Below are 21,343 nucleotides of genomic sequence, written 5' to 3' on the forward strand. Positions count from 1 at the left end.
AGCGCCACCTTAAATGCACGATTTAAACTGATGTCGAGTGGCTGTAAATACTTTGTTGTGCCCCCAGGAATCACAGCTGGAATTGAGTTTGTCCTCTTGATGGCTTCTTTCACAGAATCTGTTATGTGGGCCCTCATGCTGTCCAAAACGAGCAATGCCTTGTTCCTGTGAAAGAATCCTCCCGGTCGCTTGCCGTAGCACTCCGTATGCCATTCATGCATTAGGCTTTCCGTCATCCATCCTTTCTTGTTGACTTTCACAACAATTCCTGTAGGGAATTTTTCTTTTGGTATCGTCGTGCGTTTAAAAATCACCATCGGTGGAAGCTTTTCTCCTGATGCCGTGCAACTCAGAACACAGGTGAAGTGCGTTTTTTCATGCCAAGTTGTTTTCAGCATGACGGATGATTCACCTTTCCTGTTGACAGTCCGAGTGAGAGGCAGGTCAAATGTCAGAGGAACCTCATCCATATTTATGATATTGTGCGGGCCAATGGAATGCTCCGCTATCTTTGCATCAATGAATTTGCGGAAGTTTGAAATTTTTTCCTCGTAGTCGGGAGGGAGCTGCTGACACAAACTCGTCCGTACCCTGATGGACAGGCCTTTACGTCTCATAAATCTGAGACACCACGATGGTCCACCTCTAAATTCTCAAACTTCATTGCGGTGGCGATTGTTTTGGCTTTCAGTCGGATCTGTACAGTTGAAACACCTCGGCCGTCTGCTCTCTGCATGTTGACCCAGTCTTCGAGCTCATTTTCTAGTTCGGGCCATCTGCTTTTCTTCCCTCTGAAAGCTTTAGTTGTCTTTTTGCACTGAGTCAATTCCTCACGCTGCTGTTTCCAACGTCTTATCATCGACTCATTAAGACCAAGCTCTAGTGCAGCAGCTCTATTTCCTTTTCCAACAGCCAGATCGATCGCCTTCAACTTGAAAGCTGCATCATATGCATTTCTCCGTGTCTTTGCCATGATGAGGGTGACAAAATGACTACCGTAATCAGAATGATGGGATGTTTGAGCGCGCTCGATTTAATCTAAACAGTAAACTAAAAAGTTACATTGTTTTACCTTAACTCGTTACGCAATTTCATTGGTTTAGTGAAAGCGGGAAAAATCCATAAATAAGCCGCGTCGTTGTATAAGCCACGAGGTTCAAAACGTGGGAAAGAAGTAGCGGCTTATAGTCCGGAAACTACGGTATATATAACTTACTCAGCCTTTCCTCAGAAGGGAACCCTCTCTTCCCTGTGACCAATCTAGTGAACCTTCACAATACTGCCTTCAATGCAAGTATCCACTTCCGTGCTTTGATTGTGCCCTTTTCAATTTGGTTTTGTTACAGAAGAAAATAAAATACCTAACTTTAAACTTCTGAAGCCTAGACTACTCCTTGATGGTTGTATTATGGCCTCTGGCCACGTGCTTCTATAAGTATTATATATTGAATGTGATGACTTCCAACAGCTTTTTGTAGCACCAATAATAAAGTAAAGCAAAAATGCTGTTTTGCAATAATGCTGTTCATAAATTAAATTCAAAATTTTTAATACTGCTACTTGTTATTTCTTTCTCTATGATTGATTATTTGACCCCCACACATCTACTTCTTTGCATGGATTGATTGTCCACAACTGCCTCTCTCAAGTCCTATTTTTCTGAGTTCTGAAATGTAGCTTTTTTCCATAAGTTAATTAATGATTTAATGCACAAAATGATTGCCACCCATATCATAAGTGCAGCCATGGCTCAGTTGGTGATGCTGACAGCTTGAGTCACTAGGTTCTAGGTTCAAGTTCTATAGGACTTGAACCCAAAAATCAAGGCTGCCAGTCCTTACTGAAGATACCACCTTTCAGATGAGACATTAAATTGAGGCCCCATCTGCCTGTTTGGGTGAATGTAAAAGATCCCATGGCACTATTTCAAAGAAGAAGTTATTCCCAGTGTTCTGGCTAATGTTTATCCTCCAATCACATCACAAAAACAGAATATTTGGTCATCATTACGTTGTTGTTTGTGGGAGTTTAATGCACATAAATTGGCTGCTGCTTTTCCGATATCGCAACAGTTACTGTACCTCAAAATTATTTCATTGGCAGTAAAGCACTTTGTTTTCATTGCCTTGTGTTAAGTACTATTCTGAATAGTAAAGTGTTGAATTAGATTATATTCCACATATTGCAATACTTGATGATGGTGCATCCAAGTGTAGGCCTGTCAACAAGTTTCAGCACAATTGTAGTTTTTTTAGAGAACTGTAATGGCAATGTATTTTTGTGTGTGTGGTTCAAATTCTTGGAATTATTTTGTAAACAGTTTTTCATTGCACTTGGGCAAGACTTTTAAAAATTCTCCACAAACAAAATCAAAGTGATAAATTTGCAAAGTCTGAGGAATAATTATTAGAAAATATCAGTAAAGCATAGTGGGAGAAGAGGTTGAGTATTCAATTTTACAGCCATCGCAATAAAAGGATGTTTGTGTTTAGATTTGTCTGAACGAATGCAAAATGTCATACTTGTTGCAGCTGTGAAATGAGGACGTGCACCAATGTCTTGATGTAGACATCAAGGTGCTAATTTTCGACTAAGATTCTTAACAGTTTCACACACAGCTCTGAGCTTATTTTTCTGTAATGGCTCATTAGGACTGGCCAAACTCTTCATTATTCATCAGCCCAGAATGCATTCAGTACAGGGTCACACAGCACCAAAGAGAAATTGGACGCTAAATTTATCTGACAGCACAGAAAAAACATTCCCCCTGCATTGAAGTACAGTTTAATGCAGTCATATTTCAGGGGAAACCATCTTGCACAGGCAATTAGTTCTGTAGTGTGAAGTAATACCAAGGAAAGTGGTTTTAGCAGACGCTTGAGGTTTATAAATAAGAGAAATGTACCATGGGTTTTGAAATGTATATAAGCACTAGTAATTTGGCAGAGAGGACTTGTTGATATGGTCGCTTAATTCCTTGCTTGGGGAACCCAAGAAAAGTTGCTTAATCACTGAGCTTTTGCATAGATTGCAAGTCGGATTGTTCTGATCCTTGAACAGACCCCCAGGTTTTGGTATGATCTGGTTTGGGACCAATACCAATTTGTTTAAAATAAACAAGGTTTGAGATTCAAGACACACGCTCAATGAGCTACGTCACAAGATTCAAAAATAATCAAACAAAAATAAACATTATTATACAAGGTCAGAAGGGTGTGACAATTTACAATATCTATCTCATACCCTAACATTCAAAGTTATTATGAGATACATGTAAATTAACAGGCAAACTGTGGCCGAACACAACACACTGCGCAATAAATAGCAAACATGGCCAAGGATCCGATGGATTTCTCAGCTGTCAGCAAACGCTAAGTCATCCAATCCCATTAAAACTCTGTCTCCCTCATGAGGGACTGCAAACATTTCACTTTCGAAGATCAAGCCTCTGAATTCCCTCAAAGGCACTCACAGGGGCTGTTTAGCACACTGGGCTAAATCGCTGGCTTTTAAAGCAGACCAAGCAGGCCAACAGCACGGTCCGATTCCCGTAACAGCGTCCCCGAACAGGCGCCGGAATGTGGCGACTAGGGGCTTTTCACAGTAACTTCATTGAAGTCTACTCGTGACAATAAGCGATTTTCATTTTTTCATTTCATTTCACTCCAACTAGGACTGCCTCCACGATTGCACATCTCTCAGGGTTTCAGTCTTGTTTCCCAATGCTCCATTCCACTGGATTTTTGAATCTGTATTTTAGCCTCCATTCACTGGCGCAATTTTAGCTCCTTGATAGCTAACTAGCTCCATTGGACTGACACAACCCTTGAATTTCACCAAGCTCCAATGCCCTCATCAGTCCAAGATTTAAAAGGCTCCCAGGGCTTCTCCTAAGCTGTGACCCTTTAAAGCACGAAGCACGTAATCTTCTGCCATCTTGACTCCCCAGAACTTCTCCTGAGCCCTAACTGCACAGAGCTATCAATAACTCAGGCCATCCGTCAAGAAGATTACACTCCCTATTCACCGATTCACCGACCAGTGGAAATAACATTTTTACTCATTTACCTTTATAAAATCCCTCACAAACTTGAATATCTACCAAATCTCACTTTACCTATGTATTGGAAGAAAAGGTTTTTCTCGACCTTTTTCATAACTCATCCCTGTTATTATTGACTTAAAGGAAAGCTTCCAAACCTGGCCTAACTATGATTTGCATAGTCTAGACGAGATCTCTTTGTTTTTTGTACTCAATACCCCTCTTTATGAAGCATATAATGATTTCCTTTTATAGCTTTATCAGCACCCACTTTTTGAGATGGAACTTCCCAGTCTGTCTACTCCTTTTAAAGCTTTATCATTTTATTTCTATTTCTTCCCCCAAAATGCACCAATTTACATTCCTCCGCATTAATTTTCACCTGATGCAACCTACTGCCATCTGTACTCCTGAGGTCACTTACAATCCTCTTCAAAGTTAACCATCCTCTGTCACTTTGCATTGTCAGCAGATTTTGATATTATACCTGTAATAACCCGCACAGGGATACCCTAACTGATCTCCCAGTGGGACGTGCGGAATATGAGCTGTATAAAAGCCGTTTCTGACTGGGACTTGTGCGTGGGTGATTGTGATTAAAGCACCGTTTACTCAACGACTCGGCCTCCTGAGACTTCATAGTACCATTTTATCCAAGTCCAGATTATTTGTGTGTGTGTTTGCGGGCAAACACATGCCTGCAAACACATTTATGCAAACTCATTCGCACAGGCACATATCCGCAGACAGGGAAAAACAATGGCTGTAAAGCTAACACCTGAGATGGTTGGTAACTGTTTATGCCCCTAGATTCCATTATTAACTACTAGTCCCTGTCGATTTTTTTAAAAAATAAACTTTTTAATAATGCTGCCACTCTCCTTTTAATATCACATCTACAAGAAGCAGGCATGGTGGCACAATGGTTAGCACTGCTGCCTCACAGCGCCAGCGACCTGGGTTCAATTCTGGCCTTGGGTGATGGCTTGTGGAGGTGCACTTTGTCCCTGTGCTGTTAGGTGATTTGGAAATTCTGAAATCTCCCTCAGTGTATCCGAACAGGCGCTGTATTAATGTAAGTCTACTTGTGACACTAATAAAGATTATTATTATTCCTTGTCTATGTGGGTTTCCTCCGGGTGCTCTGGTTGCCTCTCTCAGTCCAAAGATTGTGAAGGTTAGATGGGTTGGCCATGCTAAATTGCCCCTTAGTGTCCAGGGGTGTGCGGGTTAGGTGGGGTTGCAGGGATGGGGCAGGGGAGTGGGCCTACGTAGGGTGTTTTTCAGAGAGCCGGTGCAAACTCGGTGGGCCGAATGGACTCCTTCTGTACTGTAGGAATTCTATGGTTCTATTCTTCTAGGTGCAAGAGTAGATCATTCAGGCCCTCATGCCTGCTCACCCATTTTGGTCTCACCATGACTGATCTGATGCTGATCTCAACTTCACTTTCGACCTGCATCCCATTCTGCCCCATTGCATAACCCATTGTCTATCAAAAATCTAGCTCAGCTCTGAATATACTCTTTTTAATTTTAGAGTACCCAATTAGTTTTTACTCCAGTTAAGGGGCAATTTAGCATGGCCAATTGCCTACCCTTTGTGTTGGGACGAGGCCCATGCAGTCACGGGGAGAATGTGTAAACTCCACACAGACAGTGACCCAGGACCGGGATCGAACCCGGATACTCAACGCCGTGAAGCAGCAGTGCTAACCATTGCACCACCGTGCCGCTCGGAATATACTGTTATGAAGCTGCCTCCACTGTTGTCTGGGGGAAAAAATTCCGAAGTCAAATGACCCTCTGAGAAATTTCCTATTCTCTCTCTTAAATGGGAGATCCCTAGCGTTTAAACTGTGTGCCCTAGTTCTTGACTCCCCAACAAGGGGAGACACCATCTTAGCATCCCCCTGTCAATAAGGTTTCAATAAGGTCATCTCTCATTCTTCTAAACTCCAATGGGTATAGGCCCAATTAGATAATCCTTTTGTCCCAGGAATTAGTCAAGTGAACCTTCTTTGAACTGCTTTTAATGCAATTATATCTTAAGGAGACCAAAGCAGTGCACAGCACTCCAGCTGCTTTCTCACTAATGCCCTGTTGAGCTGTAGCAACACTTCGTCTCTACTTTTAGTCAATTCCACTTTCAATAAAAGACAACATTCCATTTGCTTGTACCTGCATACTAACTTGTTGTGATTCACATGTCTTAACTTGATAAACAAGACTTCTACTTGGAAAATTTATTGAGCACCCACTTCATTTCCTTCATCAATACACTGGTTATTCCCTTAAAAAGCTTTGTAAATTTGTCAGAGACAACTCGCCTTTTACAAATTCACATTGCATGTATTTAATCGACTCATGTTTGGCTGTGTGAATTGTTAATTTTATTTCATATTGTGGCCTCTAGAAACTTACTGACCTGAGGCTGACAGCAAATAGTTGATTTATTTTCCCTTTTTCAACGGAGATGTTACATTCACAAGCTTTCGCAAGCTTTCAATCCTCTCTTATAATCTCTACATACAAGGATATTAGAAAAAATATAATCAAAGCCTCAATTTTCTCTCTTGCTTTGCCTCAACATTTTGATGGTGCATGTCATCAGGGAATTATAGGGACGCCACAGATTTTTAAAAATACTGTGCCCTTATTAATACCTGTTCTGTCAAATTGTTCCACTTTTACATCATGTATCCTTTCATTTCCACTACGATCCTCATGTGCTCCCTTGGTTGGGGCAGTCATGGTCTCTACAGATAAATTTGGTGCACCTGAGCCCTGAGGGCATAAATCTGCCAAAGTTCCCATTGTAGGTTTTCACCCATTGACCCTTCGTTAAGTGTGTCCTCCCACCACCACCCACAATTAAATAACCTCTTCCTATTTATTGTGTTATATTCACAGGAACAGATTTCGACTTCAGACACCAAAGTGCATTCAACAGTCTGCAGAATCATAATCTAATTCCTGCCTTTGGGAAAAGGACAAATTTAGAAAAATACTTAGCTAGAAAAGCTTCATAAATTAATAGTTTAATATTTACTGATGTGGGGAATTGACTCTTTCATATTATTTAAGTATTAAACCCATAATAAATAGACAAAAATAGTGACCCAAGTCAGTTGATTTAATGTAGTAAGTATTAGTAATATTTCTTATGTGTTCTTTTTCTGTGCAGATGTATGCTGCTAGTCCTTACTCTGATACAATCCTGGTGGAGGTACCCACACCGTCTGCACAGGATGATCCTGAGATGCTATGGGTGATGGGACCAGTACTTGCTGTGGTATTAATTATCATCATTGTCATTGCTATTCTTCTGTTCAAAAGGTGAGATGATCACAAAGTTGCGCGAAAATAGGAAAATGTCTTAAAAATCAATGCCAAAACAATTTACCTTTACAGTGTAATCTTTCAAACGGTACAGTAATCTCAAATGTTAATCCAAACTGTAAAGTAAAAGAAAGCTGCTTTCAATTTGGGTTCTGCTAAAACCATTCAATACCAGATCTCATTTGCAGCCTTGATGCAATCATGGGTTAAGGAGCTGAATGCCACAGGGAAGGTTAGAATGACTGCTCGGACTAAGTTTGACATCAAAAAGCCGCAACAAAATTGAAGTTAATGAGAGGAAACCACATTTGCTTGAGCCATACCTAGCACAAAGAAAGTTAGCTGTGTTTGTTGGAGGCAATCATCTCAGCTCCAGGCCATTGTTACAGGAATTCATCAGGGCAGTGTCCTGGGCCCAAACACCTTCAGCTGCTTCATTAATGACCATCATAAGATCAGAAGTAGAGCTGTTCTGTTACAATTTGCAACTTCTCAGATAATGAAGCAGTTTGTGCCCGCATGTAGCACAGCCTGGAGAATATTCAGGCTTGGCTGATCTGTATCAAACAGCATTCATGCCATACAGTGCTATCAAGTGGCATTTACTCATCAATAACTTGCTCGCCATTGCTCAATTTGTGAGTTACCTGGATCATTTAGCTCCAGTTTTGATTGCAACCTTTGTCCAAACATGGACAAAAGAGCTATATGCTGGAGGTGAAGTGAGAATAGCTGCCCTTTCCACAAAAACAGTATTTTAAAGAGTGTAGCATTGAAGAGCCTTAGTAAAAGTTGTCAATGGGAATAAGGGAAAAAACTACATTGGTGGAGTCAAACATAGCAAAAAAGGATGATGGTTATGGTTTTTGGAGGCAATTCATCTCAACCCCAAGATATTACTGCAGGCGTTCCTCAGGGCAATGTGTTAGACACAACCATCTTCAGCTGCTTCATCAATGATCTTCCTTCCATCATAATGTCAAAAGTGGGTGTTCATTTCTCCTCAGATAATGAAGGAACCCATGCCTGCATGCAGCAGGACCTGCTTCAGCTGATAATTGGCAAGTACCGCTCAAGTGCCAGGCAATGACCATCTCTGACAAGAGAGAGTCGAATCACTTCTCCTTGACGTTCGATTGAATTATCATCAACAAAACCCCTAGCATTTAGACCTTGGGGATCACCATTGACTTGAAACTTAATTGGATTAGCTATATGAATACTAAGCTACAAGAGCAGATCAGAGTTTAGGTATTCTGTGGCAAATGACAAGCCTCTTGACTCCCCAAAGCCTATCCACTAAATGCAATCAGGAATATAATGAAATACTTTCCAGTTACCTCATGAGTGCAGCTCAAGCAATACTCAAGGAGCTTGACACGAGCCGAGATAAAGTAGCTCACTAGACTGACACCGCATCCACAACCTCAAGGACAGCACGGTCGCACAGTGGTTAACACTGTTGCTTCACAATCCCAGGGACCCTGGTTCGATTCCCGACTTGGGTCACTGCCTGTTTGGAGTCTGCACGTTCTCCCTGTGTCTGCATGGGTTTTCTCCGGGTGCTCCGGTTTCCTCCCACAAGTCCCGAAAGGTGTGCTTGTTAGGTGAATTGGACATTCTAAATTCTCCTTCAGTGTACCCGAACAGGCGCCGGAGTCTGATGACTTGTGGATTTTCACAGTAACTTAATTGCAGTGTTAATGTAAACCTACTGTGACACTAATAAAGATTATTATTATTAAAACTTCACCCCCTTCACCATTGGCGCATTGTCGCTGCAATGTGCACTACCTATGATTCAGCACAGCATCTTCAGCAGCACCTCCCAAATGCATGACCTATACCACCTAGAAAGACAAGCAAGGTTAGCAAGCACATGGGGACATGTTTCCCTCCAAGTAATACATCCTGACTTGGAACTATATCGCCATCCCTTCATCATTGTTGGGTCAAAATCCTATAACTCTGCACCTCACAATATCGTGCGAGTACCCACATCACACGAATTGTAGCAGTTCAAGTCGGTGGATTCTCTAGCAATTAGTGATAAGCAATAAATACTGGCTTGCCAGCAATGCACATATTGCATGAATAAAAAAAACGTGCTGCAAATAATTTTATATTTTAACTCTTTGACTCTTCGCTATCTATCAGCTGGGAGGATAAAATAATTTTTTGACCCTAAACTTGCTAATCTCCAAACATAATCCCCCTTCGATCATCTTTGACCCACAAAGCTTGCCAACCAATGATTCTGTTAAGTGTAACCAGTTTCTGGAATGTACTGTACCTAGTTATCAACAATGACCACACTAACATATTTTTGTATAATGCCTCTAACTTAACAAAACGTCCAGAAACACTTTACAGGAACACTATTAAGCAAAATATGACACCAAGCCCCACAAGCAGATATTTGCTCAGACAACCAAAAGCTTTTAAAAAGATTAATAAATATCTTAAAAAGGAGGAAAGCGAGGTAGAGAGGCAAAGAGGTGTGGGAGCTTAGGGACTAGGCCGCTGAAGGCACAACAACCAATGGTGGACCAATTTAAATTGTGGATGCTTAAGAGACTAGAACTAAAGGAGTGCGGATATCCCAGAGGGATGTGGGACTGGAAAGATAAGGATGGGTGAGGCCGTGGAGAAATTTGAGACAAGAATATGAATTTTAAAACCAAGGCATTTCTTGACCCAGAGCCAATGTAAATCAACGAGCACAGGGGAGCTAGGTGAGCACGACTTGATGTGGGGTAAGTGGAAAGTAGAATGTGGGAAACCAGCCAGGAGTGTATCGAAAGCTAACAAAAGGCTGAATGAGGGTTTCAGCAGCAGATTACTTGAAACAGGAGCTAAGTTGGATGATGTCACAAGTGAAAATAGATGGTGTAAGAGGTGGTGAGAATATCTGGCCAGAATTCCATCTCATAGTCAAATGTGACACCAAGGTTATGAACCAATTGCTTTATTCTCAGACTTGAGAAGGCCAATAACTGGAATAAAAAACAGAATGGAGCCTGGGTCTCACCCCCAAAACCCAAAGATGTGCAGAGGAGATGGATTGGCCACGTTAAATTGCCCCTTAGTTGGGAAAAAAAGAATTAAGTACTCTAAATTTATTTTTTAAAACAGAATGGAATGCAAATTCGCTCATTGACCAGGATTGAGATTCAAGTCTAATTTTTCCGAATGTGAATTTTGGTGCTGAAAAGGCTGACATATCAGTTGGCCATATGTTTCCAGCTTCATACCAAAGAAATGTCCATACAAACTTTCAATATGTTGTTTCATACTCTTGATGCCATTACATTCTATATAATGTCACAGCAACTGATTTGTGACATTTTCTGCCTCTTCCATGACTGCTTATCTGTCCCTCACTTTTGTTCCACTACATTTTTTTGCACTTTATTTACCTGACTTCCTGTGCTGAGGCCAAAGCTGGCAGTTGGCTGGAGATGGTTTCCGGATCTCAGAGCCCAAGAGCCATCATTGCCTCCTTTAAATTCCACCCCATCACCCCCCAGAGCTCTGGGTTTAGAGGGACACGGCCGCAGGATACGGCTTGGTTGCATGACCACCTTTTGCTTTTACAGTTTTATAATTCTTCAGAGGATGAAGAGAGGAGGCATAGGGGGAAAATTTTCACACACAAAATTTACAGTGGAGAAAAAGAATAATGACTCATTTTTTATTTTTCTCTCTTTTTGCCATCTTATGGACACAGTAAGCAGGAAAGGTAAGTAAGACTTGTACTAAAAACAGTAATGTTGCCTTTAACTGGACAGTCCAGGTATACTTCCAGTTCCAGCATTCACATTTGCTTCTCCATGTGCATTAAAGAAAGCAAGCAGACAACCTGTTTTTAAGCTTTCATGATTTGACAAATTGGGCTTGATAAGAGAACAGCAACGCAGGGTCGATCATCTTTTTGTCCCTTCGTTTCCCATTAGGAGAGGGGATAATGTTTAGGGTCTGATAATGGCACTGCTGATTGATGCAAGATTGGTACATGGGGAACTGTGGGCTGGAGCTAACATTGGATTATCCTATGCCAGAATCTGTGCTATCCTTTCTTCCATTTTTAGAATCTGAAATATTGTACACACAACTTTGAAACATAAAATCTGAAAAGTACTAAGATAATGTGGTTCTGATGATAGTAATTTTGATTTTGACTCAAATTAAACAAGTTTGTTCAAGTTCTTATGCTAGTAATTAATGGCTGTGAAACTTGATCATGTCATTGGTTCTGTTATTGTTAAAATGGTGATTAGAATTTATAATACATGTCAAAAATGCACAGCAGGTTCATCATTGTGAATTGAGAAATGGCTAGTTAATATTTGAGCTGGGAGACCCACTTGATATTTGATCCCAAGCATATCTGTTGAAATTTCAACTTTGCTATTTTAATGTTTAGCTTCCAACTTTCACGGGTCTTTTATTTTCAAAATTTACAGATTTGCTTTGCATAGGTAACTAGTAAATGTTAAAGGGGAAAATCATTGATATGATGGTAAAACAGTGAATATTATTGTAAAATAAAAGCAAAATTCTGCGGATGCTGGAGATTTGAAATAAAAACAGAAAGTGCTGAAAAACCTCAGCATGCAGCATCTGTGGAGAGAGAAAGTGTTCATGTTTTAAGTCCGTATGATTCTTCTTCAGAACTGGAATTCTGAAGAAGAGTTAACTCTGTTTCTTCTGCAGATGATGCCAGAGCTGCTCAGGTTTTCCAGAATTTCTGTTTCTATTTGATATTATTGTTAGCCTTGCTTATGAATCATGGCATGCATAATCATTTAAGTAGAATGGCATTTCTAACTACAATTATTTTACTTGCACATTAATTACAAAAAATGTTTTCCTAATTGAAATACAAATGCCATAACAAACAGTAATACAAATGGCTTGTTGCATTTTTACTTCACTTTCATATATTAATGGTAGTGTCAAAAGGCAGTATTTTGCCTCTACCTCTGGTCCATTATGGACTCGAGCATTAATCAGTTTCCGCTGCTGTTTACCAGGAAAGTTTGTGCATGTAACTTATTAGAAGAGAAACAAACTATTTAACTATGAAGCAAAAGCCTGCTTTTTGTTTCTGGATTACAACGTTATGAGTTAATAGTAGTTTGTGGAAATCAGTTCAGTTCTATCATTAATTATGGTAATAATACCGTGTGGTTGGTTCAGGAAAAGAGCAAGCTCTCCATCTGCCAAAGATGATGTTCCTGGTGGAAAAGATCCATTGCTGGCACACTCTTCAGACCCTGTGGAAATGAGACGACTGAACTACCAAACTCCAGGTAAATATTTGTGATTGAAGCTCAAATAAATTGTTGTTGTATTTCTCATTCGCAGGAAACAGACTATTGAAATCCAAATGAAAGGGTTCTTTGCTATTTTTGTTACCAAGTTAAATCTATATAAAATTAGTTTCTGCCCTTCTGAGATCACATTAAAAGGTTTCCGTTTTAATTTTTTTATAATTCCTCTACTTAACAGAATATTTTATTTCCCACTGGCTGTGGAGGTGAATTTATGTTTGTATGTTTATTTCAAAAGAATTGTTTTTTTTTTTAAAGCCAATGGCTCAATAAAATTGTGTGGTACTAAACTGTCCACGCAGAAGCTGATCACAACCAAAATACTGGTTCAACTCAGATAGCACAATTTGTCTTCACTAGTTATGACTAAGGAATGACTAACCAAGGAATTAGAGGACTATGAAATCATAGTAGCTGCGGCAGATATATGTAGCTAATACAAAATAAAAACCAAGTGCTGGAAAAATTCAGCTGTTGTGGCATTACTTATGGAGAGAGAAACAGATTTTAACGTTTTAAGTTGAATACCTCTCCTTCAGAATTGATATACAAGGGTAGCACGGTGGCGCAGTAGTTAGCACTGCTGCCTCACAGCGTTGAGAACCCGGGTTCGATCCTGGCTCTGGGTCACTGTCCGTGTAGAGTTTGCACATTCTCCCCGTGTTTGCGTGTGTCTCGCCCTCACATTCCAAAGATGTGCAAGGTAGGTGAATTGGCCACGCTAAATTACCCCTTAATTGGGAAAAAAGAATTGGATGCTCTAAATTTATTTTGAAAAAAGAATTGATATATATTTAACTAATATACGTAGCTATTCAGATTGCAGCAGAGATAACTAGGCGCAACTGATGATCTTTCTGTTTACTTGTTTTCTTCGTACATGTGTCCTTACCCTTCAGAAATCTCGATGTGAACCCAAAAAGTTCAATCCAATCTGAATCAGGTGACAGATAACAAAATTTTGCCTTAGATTTAATAAATCTTACAGAAACAATATCTGAGTATCGATCTTTCCTTAATGATCTAATTTTCTAGAATTGCTTTCCCGATGAATTCTTCCTAGAATTGTCCGTTTAAAAATTTCAAAACCAGTATATCAAGCCGCAAATGTCTTCCATTATAGCATAACACTCATGATAATATGCAAATGCATCGTTCCTGGGAGCTAATTTGTGTACTTATAAATTATGTAATTGTCTCATTGTGTCAATCCTTGCACAGAGAATAAAATTACATGCAATAAATTCGAGCTCTGAAGCACCCTTTGTTAATCTGCTGATCTTCATGTGTGACAAGGTACTCAAACTGATGATCTGTACAAATGAATATATAAACTGTATGAATAAATTTCTATAATAATCCAACTTCAACATATTTCAGGTCATGTAAAATTTAAGTTAACTATTTGCAGGAGAGGGGAAATTATTGAGATCATGAAATCTTTGTTTTCAGTTTAGGATTAAAGTTCCAACGTATGAGACTAAGCCCGACCTCTAAGTGACTTGATTATCAAAAGTTATATAAAATTGATGTAACGATACTTGTAATAGATGCCAATGCAAAATGTTGAGAGGAAGATGAAGTCAGAGATGACTTAGAACTCTTAAAAAGAACATTTTGACTATGTTCTAAACGTTCACTTTTGATCTCCTCATCACTCTCAGGCTGCCTCATTCTCTTGTTTTTTTTCAATTGTTTTATTAAAGCTTTTTTCAACCAGAATTTTTACATAACAGAAAAATAAAGGAAAAGTATTGAACAAAACGAGGTGGCTGTTATTATACAAAACTCAAATATACATTAAAAAGACAATTCCCCCCACCTAAACCCCCAACCCCCCCTTCTACCCAACTTCTCCCCCCCCCCAAGTTGCTGCTGCTGCTGCCATTTTACCGCTCCCCTAGAAAGTCAAGGAAAGGTTGCCACTGCCTGGAGAAACCCAGCAAGGACCCTCTCAAGGCGAACTTTATTCCTCCAGGCTGAGGAACCCAGCCATATCACTAACCCAGGTCTCCACGCTCAGGGGTTTTGAGTCCTTCCACATTAACAAAATCCGTCTCCGGGCTACCAGGGAGGCAAAGGCCAACACCTCGGCCTCTTTCGCTTCCTGCACTCCCGGATCCTCCGACACCCCAAAGATCACTATTGTTGGACTCGGCTTCACCCACATGTCCAAAATCCTGGACATAGCCCTCGCAAAGCCTTGCCAGAAATCTTTAAGCGCCGGGCATGCCCAAAACATGGACATGGTCCGTTGGACTCCCTGCACATCTCGTGCACCTGTCCTCCACCCCAAAGAACTTGCTCATTCTCGCCGTCGTCATGTGAGCCCGGTGCACCACCGTAAACTGAATTAAACTGAGCCGGGCACATGATGCGGACAAATTCACCCTGCCCAGGGCATCAGCCCACAGGCCCTCATCTAGCTCCTCGCCCAGCTCCTCCTCCCACTTGCCCTTCAGCTCCTCCACTGAGGCTTCCTCCTCCTCCTGCAGCTCCTGGTATATGTCCGACACCTTCCCCTCTCCTACCCAGATGCTTGATACTACCCTGTCCTGTATCCTTCGAGGGGGTAGCCGCGGAAATGTCTTCACCTGTTTTTTGAGAAAGTCCCAGACCTGGAGGTATCTGAAAGCATTTCCCGGGGGCAGGCCGAACTTCTCCTCCAGGGCCTTCAAGCTAGGGAAAGTCCCATCTATAAACAGGTCTCCTATCCTCTTAATGTCTGCCCTACACCAGCCTTGGAACCTCCCCCCCCCCCCCCCCCCCCCCCCCCTCCCCCGGCTGCTCTCCAAGAACAGTCTTTTGATGACCCGCGGGATCTTGTTTGCCCACACTAATCCCATGATAATCCTGTTCACCCGCTTAAAGAAGGATTTGGGGATGAAAATGGGGAGGCACTGAAAAACGAATAGGAATCTGGGAAGAACTGTCATCTTCACAGTCTGCACTCTTCCCGCCAGTGAAAGCATGTCCCACCTTTTAAAGTCTCCCTCCATCTGCTCTACAAGTCGAGATAAATTGAGCCTGTCGGGCATAGAACATAGAACAGTACAGCACAGAACAGGCCCTTTGGCCCTCAATGTTGTGCCGAGCAATGATCACCCCACTCAAACCCACGCATCCACCCTATATCCGTAACCCAACAATCCCCCCCTTAACCTTAACCTTACTTTTTAGGACACTACGGGCAATTTATCTTAAAACCAGAGCACCCGGAGGAAACCCACGCACACACAGGGAGGACGTGCAGACTCCGCACAGACAGTGTCCCAGCCGGGAATCGAACCTGGGACCCTGGAGCTGTGAAGCATTTATGCTAACCACCATGCTACCGTGCTGCCCAGTTCCTAGCCACCTGTATACCTAAATAATGAAAGCTGCTCTCCACCATCTTGAGCGGGAGCTCCCCAGTCTCTCTTCCTGACCCCTAGCGTGGATTACAAACAGCTCACTCTTTTCCACGTTCAACTTGTACCCCGAGAAGCTCCCAAAGTCCCCCAGGATCCGCATGACCTCCCCCATCCACTTTAGCTGGTCTGAAATATACAATAGCAGGTCATCCCCGTAGAGGGAAACCCGGTGCTACACCCCCCCCCCCCCCCCCCCCCCCCCCCCGACCAGCCCCCTCCAGTTACTCAAAGTCCTCAGCGCTTTGGCCAACGGCTCAATTACCAGGGCAAATAGTAACGGGGCTAGGGGGTACCCCTGCCTCGTCCCTCAGTACAGCCTGAAATACTCCAACCTCAGCCGGTTCGTGGACACACTTGCTACGGGGGCCTGATACAGTAGCTTGACCCACTCTATGAATCCCTCCCCAAATCCAAACCTACCTAACACTTCCCACAGGTACTCCCACTCCATTCTGTCAACGGCCTTCTCTGCGTCCATTGCAGCCACTACTTCTACATCCCTCCCTCCGAGGGCATCATAATAATATTCAGGAGCCTCCTCACATTTGTGTTCAGTTGCCTGCCCTTCATGAAACCCGTCTGGTTCTCCTTGATCACTCCTGGGACGCAATCCTCTATTCTGGTAGCCAGAATTTTTGCCAACAATTTGGCATCTACATTCAGGAGCGATATCAGCCTATAAGACCCACAATGAAGCAGATCCTTTTCCCTCTTAAAAATTAGCGAGATCAATGCCTGCGACATCGTCGGGGGGGGGGGGATACAGTACTTCCTGTCTACCCTAAGCATTTCTCCCACCAGCCTCGCCTTCTCCCTGTGGGACCTAATAGAGATTAACTCCCCTCTGATGACCGCCTTCATAGCCTCTCAAACCGCTGCTGCTGTTACCTCCCCTGTGTCATTCGTTATTACATAATTCTGAATGCTCCTCCTTATCCGCCCACACACCTCTTCATCCGCCAGCAGCCCCACATCCAGTCTCCAGAGAGGGCGTTGTCCCCGCTCCGCCCCAGTCACAGGTCCACCCAGTGCGGGGCATGGTCCGAGACCGCAGTGGCTGAATACTCAACCCCCTCCACCCTCGGGATTAACACCCTGCTCAACACAAAAAAGTCAATCCGCGAGTAGACTTTATGGACGTGGGAGAAAAAGGAGAACTCCTTCGCCCTTGGCCGCGTGAATCTCCACGGGTCCACGCTCCCCATCTGATCCATGAACTCCCACAGGGCCCTGGCCGCCGCTGGTCTCTTTCCCGACCTGGACTTAGACCGGTCTAGTGCTGGATATGAATTTCCACGCCTCATCCGGCGTTTCAAAATAATGGTGCCTGTCCTTGTACATTACCCAAAGCCTCGGCAGATGCAGGAGCCCGAACTTCACCCCTTTGCTGTGGAGGACCGCCTTAGCCCGGTTGAAACCCGCACGCCTCCTCACCAGTTCAGCTCCCAAGTCCTGGTATATGCGAATCTCGCCGTTCTCCCACTTACTGCTCCGCTCCTTCTTTACCCAACGCAGGACACGCTCCCTGTCTGTAAAGCGGTGGAACCATATCACCATCACCCTCAGTGGCTCGTTCACCCTCAGCTTCCTCGCAAGGACTCTATGCGTCCCATCCAGTTCCGAGGGCCGTGGGAAGGCCCCCGCGCCCATCAGCGTCCCCAGCATTGTAGTCACATACGTGCTCGTGTCCGCCCCCTCCACACCTTCAGGGAGGCCCAGGGTCCGCAGGTTGTGACTCCGAGACCTATATTCAAGGTCATCCAGTCTCTCCTGTCATCTCCTGTGTAGGGCCTCGTGCGCCTCCACCCTGACCGCCAGGCCCAGGATCTCGTCCTCATTCTCAGATACCTTCCTCTCCACCTCTTTGATCGCCTTCTCCTGCACCTTCTTTTCCATGGAGCCCTTCAAAGGGGCCAGCATCTCCGTCTTTAGCTCTGCGAAGCAGCTCCTCAGAAAGTCTTGCTGCTCTCTCGACCACTGGGCCCACGCTTCTTCGTCCGCGCTGGCCGCCATTTTGTCCTCCCAGACCCACTCCGCTCTCTTCCCCGCAATCGCTCGTTTAACGGCCCCACTCATGGTTCCCTCCATACAGCAGTGAGGGGAACCTCTCCAGTGTCCTTTCCCACGCCGATATTCACCTTCCAAGTGCCGATGCCGCCCCGTTTAAAGGCCTGAAACCCCGATCCCAGCGGGAGATGCCATGTATGCGACATGGCCGCTACCGGAAGTTAAGCTGCCTCATTCTCAAAATGTTCATACTATATTAGTGCCATACAATCAAATGATCAATTTGATGATTTTGTAGTTCAAATCTGGGCATGCTACAGAGAATCATGTACCCATGTCCAGTGGTCATTTTGTTTCACAGTAATGTTGAATATTTTGCTCACAAGTTGAAGATATTGGTTGCTGATCACATTGTCAGAATAATTGCACTGCATTTTAGCAGTCAATATGTTACACATAGTGGTTAAACTCTTTTCAAAGGGTCATGTAGCATGTGAAGCATTCATTAAGATGGTATCATGTATTGAGACAAAATCCAATTGTTTCACAATGACAGTGAGCTGTGTTTTGCAATGAACATGCTTCAGAAAATGTAGGTGTCAGCCCAAAAAAATGAAATGTCAAGTCTTAAATTCCTTTGATTACAGAGTAGGTGGAACTGAAGGCAACCTCAGACAAAAGGTTTTTGTAGTCAAAACATCTCATAAGTTGTTCTTGTACTGTCTGAGCTATGACTTGGCAAGCAACTATTTATTTCACCTTAAAGTTGCTTACCAGAGACTTTGAAGTTGGAAATGACAAGTTTAAATGTCTTCTTTGTGTACCTGTGTATTTATAAGAACTGAAGAATTATTGAAATATTTCCTGCCTGACCTCTTCCACATTTCTAGTGAAGTACTGTGCTTGCTAAGGTTAAGAATGTCTGCTGTACTAGAAAATATAATGTTTTCTGCTTCTTTATTGTGTTTATACTGGTGTAAGCACATTACACAAGTCAACATGTGCCAGATTATAGCATTGCACATTCCGTTTGAACTTGATATTGGAAGTTCCTTGATAGGTTATTTTTGTGGGCAATTGGAATTGATAACAAAATCTATGTGCATTGATGTGCGCAAAGAGCTGCCTGTCTGGTTTTGACTGTGAAATGGTCACTAAACTGGACAAGTGAACCCATGCCAGTCCCGACTTGCTGTAAGAAAATGTTCTGAGTTAGAGAAGTTCTAATCCTTGCTACAAATTAGTTCCCATTTTCATTTTGTCATTCATTCAGTGAATTATTTTAATATTTGGGTAAAGTAATTGAATGTATTTTTCCACCAAAAATGAGTCACCCCCAACTATCCCTTCACAGCACAGAGAACTGACTGTTAATACTGTTTTTTCTCTCTCTAAATACACTCATAATCTATCCATTTTCATTCAGGAAGGTCAAGCTGCTGTTAATTTTTTTTTTAGATCCACAATGCTTATAGTCAATATTTAATATTTATTTTGGAATGAATGGTGCTTAAGGGATATTTATGATCTTTTATAGTTATTAACACTTGAAATATCTTGTAGTCAGTTCAAATAAATCATGTCTGCAGAACAATTTCTCAATAGTCTAAGTAATGGAAGACGGGTCAGGACCACAGCTTAAAACATGAGTACTATTGTATTTTACCTCATCGTATGGCATTTTGCCAAGTTAACACAGATACTTTTCATGGTCTGATTAAGTTGTCACGAGAAATATTTGTCCATTAACACTCCTGTCGACATGAAGTTCAGGAGCTTGGCAATTTCTCCATCAGTAGAATAGGGTGGGGAATGTACCATTCTTCATTGTTCATTGTTGTTCTCAGAGGCAGCATTATTAGGAAAGAAACATTATATTTGAGAAACATTTCAATTCTGCCACTGTTCTAGTTGGCGAGCTAAATAAGCAAATAGAGATCTATAACCTACAGACATTTTAAAGAATAAAGAAAAGTACAGCACAGGAACAGGCCCTTCAGCCCTCCAAGCCTGTGCCGACCATACTGCCCGTCTAAACTAAAATCTTCTGCACTTCCGGGGTCTGTATCACTCTATTCCCATCCTATTCATGTATTTGTCAAGATGCCCCTTAACCGTCACTATCGTCCCTGCTTCCACCACCTTCTCCGGCAGCGAGTTCCAGGCACCTACTACCCTCTATGTAAAAAACTTGCCTCGTACACCTCCTCTAAACCTTGCCCCTCGCACCTTAAACCTATGCCCCCTAGTAATTGATCCCTCTACCCTGGGGAAAAGTCTCTGGCTATCCACTCTGTCTATGCCCCTCATAACTTTGTAGACCTATCAGGTCGCTCCTCAACCTCCGTCGTTCCAGTGAGAACAAACCAAGTTTATTCAACCTCTCCTCATAGCTAATGCCCTCCATACCAGAGAACATCCTGGTAAATCTCTTCTGCACCCTCTCTAAAGCCTCCACATCCTTATGGTAATGTGGCGACCAGAATTGAACAATATACTCCTCCAAGTGTGGCCTAAATAAGGTTCTATACAGCTGCAACATAACTTGCCAATTTTTATACTCAATGCCCCGGCCAATGAAGGCAAGCATGCCATATGCCTTCTTGACTACCTTCTCCTCCTGTGTTGCCCCTTTCAGTGACCTGTGGATCTGTACACCTAGATCTCACTGACTTTCAATAATCTTGATGGTTCCACCATTCACTGTATATTCCCTACCTGCATTACCTCACATTTGTCCGGATTGAACTCCATCTGCCATCTCGCCGCTCAAGTCTCCAAACGATCTAAAGCCTGCTGTATCCTCTGACAGTCCTCATCGCTATCCGCAATTCCACCAACATTTGTGTCGTCTGCAAACTTACTAATCAGACCAGTTACATTTTCCTCCAAACCCTCTGTATATACAACGAACAGATAAGGTCCCAGCAATGATCCCTGCCGAACACCACTAGTCACAGCTCTCCATTCAGAAAAGCACTCTCCCATCGCTACTCTCTGCCTTCTATGACCAAGCCAATTCTGTATCCAACTTGCCAGCTCACCCCTGATCCCGTGTGACTTCACCTTTTGTACCAGTCTGCCATGAAGGACTTCTTACTGTGCTCACCCCAGTCCAAAGCCATCATCTCCACATCATATCTATCAAGTTAGTGAGACACGACCTCCCCTTCACAAAACCGTGCTGCCTCTCGCTAATAACTTGC

General features: G+C 42.7%; 1 protein-coding gene across 24 annotated transcripts in view; it reads left to right on the forward strand.

Moving 5' to 3' along the window:
* Nucleotides 1-21,343, forward strand: part of LOC119964463 (receptor-type tyrosine-protein phosphatase F-like) — a 529,423-nt gene that overhangs the window by 384,446 nt on the left and 123,634 nt on the right. For 14 of the 24 annotated variants that reach the window (XM_038793980.1, XM_038793995.1, XM_038793985.1 and 11 more), the window contains 3 exons: nucleotides 7,227-7,378; nucleotides 11,112-11,123; nucleotides 12,584-12,696. In XM_038793980.1, the coding sequence (XP_038649908.1) occupies nucleotides 7,227-7,378; nucleotides 11,112-11,123; nucleotides 12,584-12,696 (277 nt within the window). The remainder of the gene's footprint in view (nucleotides 1-7,226; nucleotides 7,379-11,111; nucleotides 11,124-12,583; nucleotides 12,697-21,343) is intronic. The other 10 variants (XM_038793983.1, XM_038793988.1, XM_038793990.1 and 7 more) reach the window with 1 other exon arrangement.

This window comes from Scyliorhinus canicula, chromosome 4 (assembly GCF_902713615.1).
Source record: "Scyliorhinus canicula chromosome 4, sScyCan1.1, whole genome shotgun sequence".
Classification (NCBI taxonomy): Eukaryota; Metazoa; Chordata; class Chondrichthyes; order Carcharhiniformes; family Scyliorhinidae; genus Scyliorhinus; species Scyliorhinus canicula.